Source organism: Lichenostomus cassidix, chromosome 2 (genome assembly GCF_008360975.1).
Source record: "Lichenostomus cassidix isolate B80296 chromosome 2, HeHo_3.0, whole genome shotgun sequence".
Classification (NCBI taxonomy): Eukaryota; Metazoa; Chordata; class Aves; order Passeriformes; family Meliphagidae; genus Lichenostomus; species Lichenostomus cassidix.
Genome location: NC_139482.1, coordinates 106,275,074 through 106,291,664, shown reverse-complemented (window position 1 = coordinate 106,291,664; position 16,591 = coordinate 106,275,074). Strand labels below are relative to the sequence as shown.

At 43.3% G+C, this 16,591-nt stretch overlaps 2 protein-coding genes across 8 annotated transcripts in view; one reads left to right on the top strand and one right to left on the bottom strand.

Moving 5' to 3' along the window:
- The window catches only part of KCTD1 (potassium channel tetramerization domain containing 1), a 106,615-nt gene extending 103,539 nt beyond the window's left edge, over positions 1–3,076 (top strand). For all 7 annotated transcript variants that reach the window (XM_085052722.1, XM_085052724.1, XM_085052721.1 and 4 more), the window contains one exon: positions 2,100–3,076. In XM_085052722.1, the coding sequence (XP_084908848.1) occupies positions 2,100–2,258 (159 nt within the window). In that variant the 3' untranslated portion in view covers positions 2,259–3,076. The remainder of the gene's footprint in view (positions 1–2,099) is intronic.
- A 5,024-nt stretch (positions 3,077–8,100) lies between these two features.
- TAF4B (TATA-box binding protein associated factor 4b) overlaps positions 8,101–16,591 on the bottom strand; it is a 94,655-nt gene continuing 86,164 nt past the window's right edge. Inside the window, exon 15 of the mRNA XM_085052719.1 lies at positions 8,101–12,936. Coding sequence (XP_084908845.1) covers positions 12,919–12,936 — 18 coding nt within the window. The 3' untranslated portion in view covers positions 8,101–12,918. The remainder of the gene's footprint in view (positions 12,937–16,591) is intronic.

The following is a 16,591-nucleotide window of genomic DNA, read 5'->3' as shown; positions in this document are numbered from 1 at the left end:
CTGGAACTGGTTGCCCAGAGAGGTATACCCATGGTGGATGCCCCATCCATGGAAACAAGGGTCAGGCTGGACAAGGCTCTGAGCAGCCTGCTTTAGTTAAATATGTCCCTGCTCATTGCAGAGGGGTTGAACTAGATGATCATTAAGGGTCCCTTTCAACCCAAAGTATTCTATGATTCAACGTAGCAATGTCTAAAAGCAATAGCTGTTACGAAGTGGGTCTGAAAAAATCTGGGAGACAAGTGCAGGTCATTCCTAGAATAATCATAATAAACTTCAAAGTAATAGTGTTATGTGTTTTATCCTTTGTCAGTTAAAAGCAACCAGCCTCACACACCTGCCTGCACCTAGTTATCACATCCTGAGTAGCCAGCACTTCCCATCTGGAATCATCAATAGCACAATCAATGCTGTTTGGTTTAAACACACCTCCCAAATGCTGCAGGCTCACTCTTATACAGAACAGACTTGCAAGCTGAGCTTGGCATATTTTTATATGCCAGGTCCCACTGTCCAGGTAGAGAATCACAGAATCATTAAGGTTGGAAAGGATCTCCAAGATCACCGAGTTCAACCTTAGAGTGAACACCACCATGTCAGCTAAATCACAGCACTGAGTGCCACATCCAGTCATTTCTTGAATACTTCCAAGGATGGTGACTCCACCACTTCCCTGGCTAGACCATTCCAATGCTCTAACCACCCTCATAGTGAAGAAATTCTTTCTGAAGTCCAGTCTGAACATCCCCTGGTGCAGCTTGAGGCTATTTCCTCTTGTGTTGCTGCTTTCCTGGTAGAAGAGGCTGACGTCCACCTTGCTACAAACTCCTTTCAGGTAGTTGTAGAAGGTCATCCCTGAGCCTCTTTTTCTCCAGATCAAGCAAACTGAGCATTGGGGCATGCACTGAAGGCCAGGCACTGCACTTGTGCCAGCACTTAACTCAAGGGTCCAGATAGACTTACCTAGACATATGAAATAAGTCCATATAGCCCATGTTATGCCTGGACAGTTGTCTCTTACTGGCCTTGACTGTCATGCTGAAACATCAAAATTGTCTTGTCATTGACATTAATGCAAATTTGGGACAGCCTTAGATGTCAGATTACAACTGAAAAGGGATGAGTTTCAAGGACAGTTATTTAGCTACATCCTATGATAGTTCTCAAGGCAGTTGTATCTTTCAGTGCTTTGTCACTTATTCTGATGCTTACATTTTTGTTCTACAAATAAGAATCACAGAGCACATTTACTGATGTGAAAAACCTGAGTAATAGAGGCAAAATATGTGTAGGCTTCAAGAGAGGTAGTGATCCCACATTGGTAATGGGAGGACATCAGTATCTTTCAATGTTAATAAAAATGGGAGACAGGACAAGGACTACAAATAGACCTGAAGAGTAAAGTACAGACCAAATGGTTTGGTTGTGTTGTGTTTGTTTGTTTGTTTGTTTGGGGTTGTGTGTTTGGGGTGGTTTCAAGGACAGTTATTTAGCTACATCCTATGATAGTTTTCAAGGCAGTTGTATCTTTCAGTGCTTTGTCACTTATTCTGATGCTTACATTTTTGTTCTACAAATAAGAATCACAGAGCACATTTACTGATGTGAAAAACCTGAGTAATAGAGGCAAAATATGTGCAGGCTTCAAGAGAGGTAGTGATCCCACATTGGTAACGGGAGGACATCAGTATCTTTCAATGTTAATAAAAATGGGAGACGGGACAAGGACTACAAATAGACCTGAAGAGTAAAGTACAGACCAAATGGTTTGTCCAGGGCTGAGCTAGTTTCCAGAGTTGCTTCTACCACATTTATTGTCAGGACCCAAGTTCTCCTGTTTTTCTAGTCAAGTTTCTGTGTCCAGAAGAAGACTGGAGTTGCTGGCAGTACTAAAAAAATAAAATAAATTTTTCTTCATTTTTGTTCTTTTTCACTGCTCAGTGGCCATAGTCAGCAGAAATCAGTCCAGCACAATTAAGCTATGTAACCACCTTTTTCCCCCTAGCTGAATGTATTTGAAAACAGCAGTTATTATTATTGGACAACAAATACTGTGTTTATTTACTTATATATTGGTGTTTGTTTCCTCTTTTTTGCAGGTACTTGAGAGGTTACAGCAAAGAGGGTTTGAGATTGTTGGCTCATGTGGAGGTGGGGTGGACTCTTCCCAATTCAGTGAATACGTACTGAGACGAGAACTCAGAAGGACATCTCGTGCACCCTCTGTCATTCGAATAAAGCAAGAGCCTCTGGACTAAAATGGACATGTTTCTTTATGCAAAAAAAAAAAAAAAAAAAAAGGAAAACAAAGAGGAAAAAAAAAAGGGGGACATTTCATGTGCAGTTTGGACTCCAAACAAGTCCTGGAACTAAAATTGAATAAAAGACACATTTATATCAAATATAGAGACCACACCTGAATTCATATGGGAACACTTGGAATAGTAGTGATAATAATAATAATAACCTCAAGCTATAAAAGAAAACACACACACACACATAAAAAATATGTATGTATATGTATGTCTGTACATATATATATGTATGTATATGTCAAAGGGTAGGAAATGCAATGACAAAATGTGGTAGATGAGGTTGGTGCTGTGATGGCCATTAAGTGTCCTAGGCCCTACCCGGGCCCACTTAACGGTGTACAAGCCATTGCCGGGGGGGATTCATAGACTGCTCTTCACCCATTTTCCATTGCCAAACAGCCATCCACTTTTTAATGTGTACACACCTTGACTCAACTTTATTTGCATATGGAGGTTTATGTCTGTCTTTTTTAGAGGTGGATGGGCAGGTGTTCAGGAGATGACCATCCATTGCATTGGAAAGCTGAAATTTTAAATGTAGTTTGTACAGAAGTCGCACACTTTTTGTCTGCCCTCACAGATGTGAAAGGTTAACTTTTCTTTTGAATGAGTTTTTTTGTTGTTTTGTTTTGTGTTTTTCAAAGGGGGCCAGAATAATTAATATTTGGTAGAGATGCTCTGGTTTGAATCTGCTGCTTTCCTACAATTTTTTCAAATTTTATAATGTATTAAATACAATAAACTCCTGTTTAAAATAACAAGGGTCTGGTTTAAGCCAACAGAAGCAGAGAGGTGGGATTGCACTGCACTCCATCATGTGGAGGGGCAAGGCAGCAGGCAGGAAGTGCTGCCTGCACAGGGTGGAGTGAGTTAAAGGCAGCAGAGGCTGTTGAGGGATCTTCTGGTGTGGTGCACGTGGCTGCTATTCCTTCAGCGCTGTCCCTTTTAAGCTTTGTCCCAGTTGGAAGAGAAGCTGTTGGTCAGACCTGAAAATAACACCAGCTCAGCCCAGGGGAACCCATCAAAAATGACACCTGGTTCTGTAACCTTCAGTGTAACAGTGAATCCTTCATCATTCCCTCTTGATTAAGGCATTGGCAGCTTCGACTCTCCAAGCCCTTGCCTTGCTGTTAGTCAGCCTGATTGGTTTTCATGGTGCTCATTTCCCTTGTTTCGAGCTGTTGTTCTGCCTAGAGAGTGACATGGCCAGTCCCTTGTGTTACCCATTGGCTGTGTCTCCCTTGGTGGCAGGCAGTGAATCCATGTCCTTGCAGAGTCTCACTGAGGCCACCTCTGCAGGCACTGCCTCCAGGCCTGGGAGATTTTGCAGAGGCACCACATCCCAATGCCATTGCATGGACTGCTCATGGGTTGATGCACCAGCAAACACCACCTTTCCTCCAAAGTCTCTTTTTGTGCACTGTTACAGAATATGACTGTGTTCATCCTAGTATGGAAATTTCTATCAATGCAATGGTGCTGGCGTTTCATTCATTTTGGTGACACTTTGCTATTTATTTAAGAAAAGAAAAAGAGAAACTTAGATACATGTAACAAGGTTTTTAATACAGTCTGATAACTAAAAAAAAAAAAAGTTACATTTTTTTCTGGTTTTTATTAAAAGATGTCAGAGGACATCTTTAAATAACTGGCAGCATATATCAAGGGTTTGGAATTACTGAAATGTGAAAATGGGTGAGGGAGGGGGCTCTATAAATTAAGGTTCATTAGGGAGTTATTAGATCTTCAATGTGATGCTGATCTGCCTATTCACAGTACTGAAACAGCTGCCTCATTGAAAATGCTTGTTTTCAATTAGCAGCAAGAAGTCCTCTTACAAAATAAACAAATGCTTGCTCTTACTGCCCACAATTTGGTTGTTAGTCTGCATAGAAAGTCGGAAAGCTAAAACCTAGGGAAATAAATACTTTAACAGATCTTCAAACCATCGGAAGTGATGAAATCTGTGATGTCCAAAAAGATGCCAGTCCCCATGGGTTGTAGAGTACATGGGTGCCAGTGCAAGGTGATGTGATTCTTCAGACTGCTGCACAAATCCTCCCAGTGTATCCGGGTGGAGCCACACTCTCTGGAGTCTCCACAGTGTCCCCAGGGATGTGTTCACACTCCCTGCTCAGCTCGAAGGTATTCCCACATCCAGACCTGCCCTGCTGGCCCCATCTGTGCATAAGGGCTTGTGCTCCACTGCAGGCTGGAGCTGGGGGTGTGCAGCTCCTTTCCCCACTGCTTGGCAAGCAGGCACACCACGCCTGCCTGGCCAGGAGCATCAGCAGCCCCAAAAGTGTCCCCCCAGTGCTGGCAGAGCCCACACTGCCTGCAGCATCTGCACAGGCTGGGTGTGAAGAGCAGGGAGCTTTGCCACTGATGCTTTCCAACATGTGGCTCCCAAAGCCAGCAGGTTATGCTCTGCCAGTGGTTTTGCTTGCTCAGCATACTCCTGTCCTAGTCAATGACATTGAAAATACCTCTGTGCTCCTCCCAAATCCTCCACTGGCTCGGTCACCCTCGCACCAAGCCTGCTTTTGTTGTTGATGGAGTCAAAAATCACTCAGAGACCCTGAATGTAAATGTCTCTGCAGTTACAATGTGGTCATGGACTAAGAGGTCATGAATATTCAAAGTGATGGCTGATGAAAAATGTATGCAGGAATAAGCTAGCTGTAGATTTTTAGAGAGCAAATGAGATTAGTCCCATTTGCAATTGAGGCTTATAACCATGTGTTCTTAAAATGTTCTTTGGAAAAACTAATTGACAAACAAATGAGCAATTTCTCCAGGAAAGTGGGGGGGGTGGGGGTAACCAAGAAGGACCAGATTACAGTCAGCTTTTCTCTGGAGGTTAGTAATTTTGACATTTAAATTTATCAAATATTTTATTAGAAAGTGTTGACTCCATTTTATGCAATCAGTGGTGCTGTATTTAATAACAAGAGGCAGAGCTGCAGTGAGCAGTAGCTGCCAATGTCATACTTCAGCAAGTTGGTTAAGCAGCTGCCAGGAGAGTTCCTGCAGATGTGCAGAGATTGCAGATGGCACCAACTCCCCTTCCCACAGCGAGACACAGGCAGAGGAACTTGATCCTCACCTTTTCTTTGGGTAATACAAATACTGGATTTCCACAATAACCGTCGACCCAGGGTTTAGTTCTTCCCCAATTGCCTCCATAATGTATCAAACAGCTGCATAATGTAAGTATGGATCTTGGCATGCTTGGATGAACCTTAAAACTGAATGTCCCATTGAAGACTGAGCTAATTAATCCATGCTGGAGAAAGTGAAGTCCTGCTTTGTCACTGGGTCAATCTCTCTTTCCAGAAGCAGTACTGGTAAATAGGTACTGCTAATTTATTCTGTCTCCAGGTGCTTATTGGCCAAGCAGTCTGGCCCAATGAATGTTTTTCCTCTCCATTGCCACATGTCTATAGAAGGAAGCTGATCATCTCAGTGCATGAGTGGCACGAGCAAGTCAAGCTGAGGCATGTTTCATGATGCCTACTAGAATCCATAATGAAAACCAATGGGGAAAACTTACTAAACTCTGAAAACATGAAAGTTGAGCCACCCATTCAGTTATTTTCCTTTATGCTGAACAGGCACTGATTTCAATTTGAAGAGAAATGTTTTGTTCATGAGCATAATTTTTTGAAGCAACCTTTAAAAATTGATTTCTGTACTAATTACAGGGTTTTTACTACCATCCAAATGACTTATCAAGTGAATTTTTCTTTAGTGTTTTCATTGCATGACTTGGGGGGGAAAGGTTGGATTTTGGGGGGTGAGAAAAGCATTTTTATTGACCAATGGTCACTTTTCAGAGAAATAAAAGCATTTATTTCCATCTGTCATTTTTTCACTGCAGAATTCTATATTATGAATTATTTCTACGGACAACTGGTATTTGTAAGTTGGCATTCAAGCAGCCTGAGGTTTATTTACAGTGGAAATGAAACCAAGACATCCTTAGGGCCTGTAGACCAGTTGCTTTTTCTCAGACTTCAGTTTGAGTGGTTTATTATTTCTTGAGGGTCTGGAGGGATAGCCACCACCAAAAATCAATATGTTGAATCAGGTTCCTGTATTGGGTTTGGCTGCTACCCCATTGATCTGGTTTTTGAAGACCCCAAAACTGACTTAGCATATGGGAAACTGTTATGAGACTGAAACTGTTAAAATCATATCCTTAACTCCTCTTAAAAAGAAAACATGCAAGGACATAATACAAGTTCATCCTCTTGTAAGCTGAGTTAGCTCTCCTAGCTGGTAACCAGGATGTTTACATCAATGCTGGGGGAAAACCATAGTGCTAGCCTGCTTAAGCATCTTCTATTGCCACAAGTAAGAGCTCCAGAAATGGAGATGTCCTCTGATAGATGGGAAAAAAGTCAACTTCTCCTTGAATCTGTGATTTTTTAATTTTTTTTTTCATTTTTTGACTAGGGACCTGAGATCTGTGCTGTTAAAATAATGATGAGTGTAATATTTTTCAGGAGATGTCGGAGATTATGGGTCAGATCCCATCTTTTGCTCTCCATACTCATGGTGAACTTGCTTCACACCCTAGTCAGGAGCCAAAGGGGTGCACTGTGGTCATGGACTGTCAGTGTAGTTGCATCAACAATAGTATGTCATCTCTGTTGCTTGTAAAAATACAGTATTTTCCCCTGCAGGTCAGAGGAAGCATGGGTTGATCAGACTCTTCCCTCACAGCCTCACTGAAGCCCTATATACATGAGTTCTTCTCTCTGGAGAGTCTGTTGCTCATGTGAGCAGGCTGGATTTGTGCTTCTTGGGGAGCATGGGGTGCTGGTGCCCTAGCCCAGTCCACTGAGCCCTGTCCTGTGGTCCTCAGAGTACAGCTCTGGCTTGATGGTCTGGGAAGAGATGGAGAGAGGGAGATTTGTCTCTGTGCTCTGGAGTTTGGACTGATAAATGATTTAATCTACAATCCTAAATGGTCTTGTGGCTTCTGTTATGTAGCTTGTCAGTGTTGTTATTAATTTTCCTGGGGAAAATGGGAAGCATGGGATGGCTGGCCTTGCCTCCTTACCATTAGGATGCAGTCTAAAAGGCAGGGTGACATTGACTTAAAACAAAAACTGCATGTGCTGAAGTCCCCTAAACTCGGGTACTACATTCATTCTGAGTTCAGGTCAAACCAGACAGCTTAGTGAGGTTCACCAGTGGATGTTTGATACTTCATTTGATTAACCTCCAACAAACTGCAAAAACAAAAGGCAAAACAAGCAGAGCATGGATGCTAGTTCTGAAGATCTGGAGCCATGATTTCACTAATCCCTGCTGCTTCTGAATAAATATTTCGGTTTCGGGTGGCTTACATTAAAACCAAAAGCAGCTGTGCATTTCTTTCCCTTGCTTTCTCCAGTTCAGCAGGCTTGTTTTTCTTCTGCTTGGGGCTGTGCCTGGGCAGCTTGAGAGTAATAAGTTTGGCCCTAATGCTTGGTCTCTTCAAAGCATTGCACAGACCTTCAATTAAGCATCTCTCTCCTTCTAAGGGAAGAAGGCAGCAATAAACTCACCTTGCAGCTGGGGAGGTTGAAAAGGCTCGACTGTCACCCACCTGGATGTCAAACTGCAAATATGGAGTCCCACTTAGCTGCCCTCTCTACAAGACCTCTTGCAGTACAGAAAGGTGAAAATCAGTGAGGCACTGTGACACATTTATTTTTTAAGGTGACAGTTACAAGCTATTCAAGCACATTGAAGGCATTGCTGGGATGTCTGAATGAGCTTAAAATGTTTGATGCACCTTTTGATTGTTTTTTGAGAAAAAAACAAATGAAATAAAATTTCCTTTACCTTTCATGTTTTCAGTGGAGTCTGCTGATGGTCTACTTCATCTCCTTCCTCTGGCTCAGCTCCTCAGTAGGGACTATCATTTTCTGTTTATGTTTATGTTCCTTAACACAGAACTCAGGCATTAAAATGGGGAGGGAGGGGAAAGCTACAGTGCCGTTTGTGAAAGAGCTTTGTTTGTTCATGTAGTGGTCACAACAAAATCCTGCTGCACACCAGGATGGCAGGAATGTTTTTCAGGTGTGGTTGCTGAGATGGGGCAAGGTACAGCTGGCTCCCAGCTTTAAATGCTCCACAATAAAAATGACAACAGTGGGAAACTAGGGCTCAAACCCTCACAGATTATCTTCCTCCTTAAGCATCTGCTCATCTTTCTCACAGTTGCAGCCTTTAGATGAGAGTTTAAAAGCTGTGCTATCATCTCCACTGTAACCAGTGCAGCTATTCCAGAAGAAAGCTGCTTGGCTCAGGGACAGCTGTTCTGCAGAAAAAATTCTCTTCTGATGCATTATTGATAGATGTAAGTTAAAGCCATAAAGCTCACAGCTTTATCAGGCAATATCTACTAAATCCTGGAAGCATGTAAGATAACCTAAATGTAATCTACTGCATACCAGCTTCTTCAGTGATGGATAGCACAACAAAAGCAGGACTAATGAAAAATTAATGAAAACAGTTACTTCCATAAGAAAAATGATCTGTTTTCTCCCACCTTTGTATTGATTTTAACTGGCCCTGTAATTGGAAGTGTATAATTTTTTCCTAAGGTAAAGAGGATTGAGGGTGAGGGAGAGCAAGTGTATAATTCTATTCATGTTTGTGACATACTTTCAGGCTACAAAAACAAAGCATTTTCCTTAGGATGTTGAAGCTGCCTGTGAATGCCGACTTCAAGCATATTTTCTCAGCTCAGGCAAACTGCCGTGCTGGTTTGCCTGAAACCAGATATTGCATGAGCAGAGTACTTGGCATACTTTGAAGGCTAGCAAGTACAAAGAAACAATGTTTGGGGAAAACCAAATACAGTGCATGTAACTTGGTGGGTTTAACATGTTTCATGCATTTAAGATCATTCGTGATTGATCTGCTCCTTCATGAAAGGGGAAAACCCTCCATTGCTCTTTGGAAAGGGAAGGAACATCAGGCTCTGAGGAAGGACCTTTTCTGTGAGACCAAACCAATTTTATCATGATGTTCATGTGCCAGCTTGGCAGAGAATTCACAGCCACATATAGTCTCAGCCTCTTCTCACTAACACATTTAAACACAACTGCCTTTTTCTCTAAATTGAATAGAGCATTTCTGTCATTTTCACCATCCCACAACAGAATTCAGTCAGATCTGTGGCTGCTGTAAATTCTATTTTAAATTATTCTTAAGTCTTTACCTGCTTAATGTTAATATATCCACTGAGCCCGAAGGGCAATGCTGAGATAATAAATAAATCAGAACAGCATATAGTTTGTTTTGCTAGGGTAAAAAAGTGCACATTTTTAAAGTGTTTAGGGACTGCTGCTTTCCTGTTCCCTGTTCTAAATGCTGTGGGTCTTCTTCTCATCTCTTCCACTAAAAACACAATATGGGGTTGCAGTGTGATGAAGAGCAGGATGTTCCTACATATTAGCAGTAAATGTTAATCTTTATCTTTGGGGTTTTTTCCTGTCATCTTTTAGCTGATATGCCTTCATTTAAAAAGTACACCTCTTTTTCATCTTGAGAGATTTAGCCACATCTTTGGTTGTTTCTTTTGTTCCTTGCTTTTCTTACTGGCCTGATAACAGCTGCAATACAAGACGAACCACCCCTTTTGATGCACGTCTTTAAAAATGAGGTAATTTGATTATTCTCAGTGTTTGGATTTGCTTTATTTTTGTCTCAGCAGCCTCCTCTGGTCCAGCCTCAGCTGGTGCTCCACACAAGCAGGTGTGGTGACCGATTGACATTGGTGACCATGGACTCTTTATGACAGTGTCCTCCCAAGCTCATGGGGACTTGCTGTGTGAGTGAGAACTGCAAGAGTAGCAGAGCAAGAGCTGCAAGAGCAGCACCAATGATGAGAAACCACCAGAAAATGTCACAGCCATAACTGTGCAGCAGGAAGAGGGAATGCAGCCCAGGGCAGTGCCTTTACTCACTGTTGGGGCTGCCCAGGCTGTGGGACTGGGAGAGGTGCTGCTGGCAGCAAGGGGTCCTGGGTGCTCAGCTCCCTGTTCCACCATCAGGCAAATCCTCTGTGTCTCCTGGAGATCAAAAGCCATCTGGACACAGTCCTGAGCAACTGACTCAAGGTGACCTTGCTTGTGCCAGGTGGGAGTGAACAAGATGATCTCTAGAGGCCCCTTCCAACCTCAACCATTCTATGTTTTCTGTCATTTCCAAGAAGACTGGACTGACTGAGATGTGAAATGTTCCTCAGAGAGCATGAAATGTGGTCCTACCTCCTTACTTGGTGCCATTCTCATATTATCTGGAGTTTTAATTCTGTCCTCTTTTTTTTTTTTAATCAAGAGAGATCTTTTAACATTTTTGTTCAGTAGGGAGCAGAATGAGGATTCTGTCGTAATGGAAATTGGAAGCCATTGGATGCCAATGGCTTGATGTCATAAACTATATTTAAAAGATTACTCATGGAAATTCAGTGAACAGTGAAGCCACATCTCATAATTACATGTCACTCTTGAAGAACAAACAAAGAAGAGCTTCAAGAAAGCCAAATGCAGTGCTCCTTCACAGCTTCCTTGTGGGGTCTTGATTTGGGGAGGCATTTCAGGGGATCCTTAGCTGTTGGTACAGCAGAAGTTTGGTCTTCATTTCATGGGACACTCACAGTACTTAGATTGTGTTTTTAGCTCACCAAGTTAAGACACAGAGGGGCAAGAACACAGCAGAGAAAGCTTCCCCAAAGTTCCTTCTTCCTCTTTTTTTTTTTGTTTGATTTACTTATTGTAGGGCTAAATATTGATTTTTCAGCTCTGAAAAACTGAAGACATAGCATCCTCTTCTGCCATGTTGTCAATATGCTTAAAATGAAAAAAGCACTCCATGACCACATTTTTCCCCTACAAAAATGCGAGCAATTAGCACAGCAGGTTCTCAGTTCAATATGTATAATTTATTGTAAAATGTATATAATTGGTTTGGCAGCCAGCAAAAGCACCAACACAAGCATAAACCTTTTTATGAATCCATATGTAATACTGGATGTTGATGGATTATTACTACAGCAAGATGTCATGTTAAATAACTGATGCAGACGTACAGTAGCAAATTAGTGGGTTTGCCATTTTCATTTAAAAAGGAAACAAACAGCAAAAAAATTCTTCACATCTTCATTATTTATTGAAGTTGGGGTTTTTTATATACTCACTGCTGGAGCATCTGGGTGTATTAAACAGCTGAATTCAATATCACATTAAGCTAAATTGCCCACAATGGGCAGCTGCCTCATTTCACTCTTCTTAAAAGTCCAAAATAGGTTTTCTGAACCTGAGGGATTTGTCCTCTTGCTGAAGTGGTATGTTGGTTAGTATTTCACCAAAGGGAGGGAAGAGCAGTGGGGGTACATGTCCTTCTGCTGCTGAGACCCTGGCCAAAACATTCTGAGTGCAGGAGAGAGGACAGGGATAGGAGGAGAGGTCAAAACAGTGCTCCCAGCTTTGTATGCGTGGACTTGGTTAAAAACCTGGTGGGCACAGAGCATCATCGGCTGTCAGTGTGGGGCTGGGTCTGTGGGAAGAGCCAGCCTTGTGGGTTAGCTCAGAAGCCTCCTAAGTCCTCTGGCTCCCAAATATCTATGAACCATGTGGGGGTGAAGAGCAGCACAGGCTGCAGCCCTTTGGCTTCCTGCTCAGATGATGGATAGCACACAGTGCTGGATCATTGTCTGGGAGTGGAAGGGTGGTGCAAAGAGGGATGTGTGGGTGAGTCTGGACAGGGGGATGTGCTGGAGGAGCCGCCTGGGTTTTCCTTGCTCACTGCTTGCAGCACATCCCTGACCTGCTCGTCTCAGTCCTGCAGGTAACCCTGAAGCCCCTCAGGAAAAAGCAGGAGCTCCTCCAGCACTTGTCCAGGCTTGGTCTCTGGGGCATGTCCAGCAGGGTGGGCCAGACAAGGGGAACCCCTTCCATTCCTTCCCTGCTCCATTTTCCCCTATGTCTTTTTCCACAGAGACCACAAAGAACTCACATTTTCCAGCCTCTCTGGAGGTGTCTGTACTCCTCTGGGTGTCTCTTCCTGTCATCTGTGAGTCTCAGATCCAGATGTCAAAGCCCCCGTGTCCATGCCCACACCCAAAACCACCTGTGTTTTACATGAACCTTCCTACACTTCTGTCCTCCTTCTACACCTTCTTCGGCTTCTCTCTCATCCCCAAGTGGATTTTCCCATGAATTTCCCACCTTTTATATTTTCCTCCTCCCTTAGTCCATTGTTCATCATCTCTTTCCAGTTCTCTGTTTTCTTTCTTCTCCTATAATCCTATACATTTGGATAATTTTCATTTGGACTGTTTAACATAACCACTGAATTTGTGTTTTAGCCTTGTTTAGCAGGTTGGAGGCTTCTTTTTCTATCTTATAGTCTGCATTTTCTTCTCCCTCTTAATATGTCAGCATTAACAGACTTGGGATCCAGCTTCACTTCAGTGGGAAGTTTCACCAGTGATTTCCATGGGAGAAGAGGGAGAACATTCAAAATGTGAGAGGCTAAACCCAAGTGACTGGGTTTGTCTATTGCCAGATTTCCCAAGCTTCTCCGTGTTTCCAGCATTTCACAGCTCCAAAGGGCCCTATAAGTAGAAAGAACAATGTTTCTGAAAAGCAGGACACATTTCCTTATGTTACAGGTGATGGAGGCAGCATGCTATCTGGTTTGAGCCAATGTGTCAGTGCAGGAACCTTATCCCAAGCATATCCCTGCTAGGCGTGGTGCCCAGTCCTTCTGCCACATTTATATGTATCAGTAGTATATTTGAAAGGAAGGAAGGAGAAAATTTTTTTTGCCTACCAACTTCTTTCCTGGGGCAGCTTGTAGAGGTTCACATGTTTCAAACAAGCCAGAAATGTCTGTTCCATCCCCCAGCTTACCCAGTCACACACTACCTGGCCGTAATGCTGCCCCACAATAGTGGTCTGAATATGTGTACCCTGCAGACATGCTGTGTTTGTCCCTAAACAACAGCTGTGATGGGTGAAGTCACTCATCCACACAGATAATCTAACAAAACTGCCAGTAATGTACATTCAGTGATATGCTAGAAAATATAGTTTTGCTGGCAGGATTTATCCCATGACCCTGCTCTCTCCAGTGAGCAAAGCAGGGAGAGATGACCGGGATGCCTGCAGGAAGCCTGCCCAACGTTTGCATAGCCTGGGATGGCTGCGCTGGCAAAGCACTGCTAATGCAGCCGGAGGAATAGGCAGCTCTGGTTGTTTTCAGCCTCGGCATATAGAAAGATTCCCACACTGCACTCTGATCACATTCAGGTGGGTTTTATTCTGCAGTTGCAAAACACCTCAGAAAAAGAATCCAAACCGATCTCAGGAGCGAAAGAAAAATGGAGGGGCAGCTGGTTTTGAGTGAGGCTCCTTTATCAAACGGTGTCTGTTCCAACCTCTTCTGTTTGGGAACAGTCCTAGAAAAAGCCCCATTTCCAGCTGATCCTTTCTGCAGCTGTCACTGCGCTGCTCATTGTTTGTGAAGTTACCGGCACCTGTGTCTCCCGATGCAATCTAGAGGCTCCCACTGTTTATTTCAATGTAAATATTTTTTTTGTTGAGAAACAAAAGGGGCTGGAAAAAGGGAGGTTATGGGAATATTCAGGATGAGATAAGGAATCTGAGGCAGAAAAGAACACACCAATTATCTCAGCTCACATGCTCATCTGCCAGATGAAACCAGTTTTACCGGCTGTTGCCCAAAGGCAAAACACCACAGGGCTTCTGATGTCATGTTGGCCTTTGGTTATGAGCCCGGGTAAATAGGTACCTGGCAGAGAGAGAAAAAGGGCTGTTCTGCTTAATGCCAGCTTCATCTATTTATGTTCCTCTAGCATCAATTAAAAATATCTCTGTCTCATTCTGCCTGCCTGCCTGCTACTGTGGTATTTGTTTTCTTTCCATAGCACTGCAGATTGTCTTGCCTTACAGTTTACAACACTGAGAGCTGGCACTTGCCTCTGGCAGGGCAGAGGATGAGAAACCATTTCACTTTTCCTCCACTCTGTCTTCGTGTGGAGCCGTGAAGGTGTTTAATGTGCTGGTTGTTGTGAAGGGGTGATGTACAAGGCCAGGGCTGTTGTTAATTTCCAGTGCTTCAATAGCATTAGCTTTTTCCTTAGGATTTAAATTGAATTGGTGGCATTGCTGGGACAATATAGTGCTGTAGATCTGAACTGTGTTCTGTGTACTCATCTGTCTTTTTTTCTTTATTATATTAACCTTCTTTTACTTCCTCTTGTTTTTTGCTTTTTTTATATCACCAAGACCCACTGAAGCAGATTTTATGTTGCAATAATTCTGCATGTTTTGGTTATAAATATCCCAAAGCAAAGTTAAGGGTTTTTTCATATAACTATCAAAGCAAGAGTCTGCTTCAGCCCAAATTGAAAGGGCCGTTTTACACATAAAAGTTCATCAGTGGGTGGTAAACAGCTTCTGTCCTAATACATATTGCAAATATTCTGCTGTGGCACAGACCGACAGCTTTGGTGAAACTGGTGGTATCTGACTGAGATACAGCAATTCCCTGTTCTAGTTGTTATCCCTGGAACCTTACCAGGATCTGAGCACCCAAGAAATCCCAGGAAAAACAAGTCTTTTGCCCGTAGCAATAGAAAAAATGCATCCAGTCTCCAATTTCTCCTTGCATTCTTAGCTGTCTGTTTGAGAGCAAATAATGCCACAAAGTAATTTAAAAACAGAGGAGGTAAAAATCAGAAACTTCAGCAATGGCAGCACAGAGTTTCCTCCATCACAATCTCCCATCTAGATTTTCCAAGCAGACTTGCAATTTTGGTGGTTGCTTTGGCAGGTGCCCAGCATGATACGCCTGAAAGCAGCCAGGCTGTCTGAGAGCAGACGTGCAATGATTTTGAAAAATCAGGGCTCTTCAAGAGTTCCCAAGTTGACAATCAAAAACTACTAAATATTTCTCATTTTTTTCCTTCTTCCTCAGAGTTGCACACCCTCAGAATGGCAAATGCTTCGTGATCTGAAGCCAACAAAACAGCACTGGTGTATCACTGGCTTGCAACAACATCTATTTGAAGGGATGTTTTAAAGCAGTCTGCAGTGCTAGAAGGCCGCTTTTTCTGTACTGCTTCTAGCTAGGATGTGCTGATCTGAGCACTCGGCAGCATAATTTATTTATTAGGACTTCATACCATTTTTTTTCCCCATTGACACAGGATTAAAATTAAACATCTCTAACTGCACAAGAAGAAAGTATAGCTTAGCTCATTCAGGTACATCTGCATTAGATACGTGTGTAAGCGATTGCTCTCCACTAGCTTGATCTTTTTTTTAGTGTACAGGAAAAACTCCCCTGAGACGACTCACCTGAGTCAGATGTTCCCTGAACCCTGACTGTGCCCAAAGGTGGCAGAGACTGGAACAGACCAGGGCAAACCGTTATAACCTTTGATTCTCCAAAGACCCATCAATAGCTGCCACTGATACCAAGGGGGGCTGTCATTAGGGCTGAGATCCTTGGGAATGCATCAATTCCTCAGCCCCATCATTTCACCTGCCAAGAGAGTGCTGCTCCAACTGACACTGAAGCTCAGTAAGTCCCCTCTTCACGAGCTGCTGGAGAGGAGATGTGTTCCCAAGCCATATAGCTGCCTGGCTGCTAAGTGCTGGAGGCACAAGATAGCCACTATCAGTATGGCCTGTGGTCACTTGGACTGACTTCACTTTAAGAGTTTGCTCACACCCGTTACAAAGTGTGAGGCTAAGGGCAATGGGTGGTGCCTTGCAGTGGTCTCACCCCTTGATGCTGTCTCTCCCAGAGACAACTCAAGCAGTAGGAAAATATCACGCTGAGTGTCCTGCTGCCAGTGCACAGCAACATCTCACAGGGTGGCATTGTGGGGAGCCAAAATGCCTAGAGCAGCCCTTGAGACCCACAGGACCCAGGAGAGGGAAAGGAAAAGCAACCCCAACCAAAGGTCCATTGTTAGGGAGGCAGCGCTGGCTGGTTAGGGTGCAGGGAAAAAATCAGGTGAGTGCAAAAATCCAGCTGGCAGGGAAGGCTTCAGATGCAGAGTGAAAGGTCTCTCTGTATCCAGCCAGTGCCATGGGGACCTGGTTGACCTAGCTCTGAAAAACCCTGCTGGGCCAGACCCTGCTCCTGCAAGCAGGTTGCATTCTGCCTCTCTACCATTAAAGCTTCTCCTGCTCCATCAAGTGCTTTTATCCCAGTGTCTGGGCTGACAGGCTTGA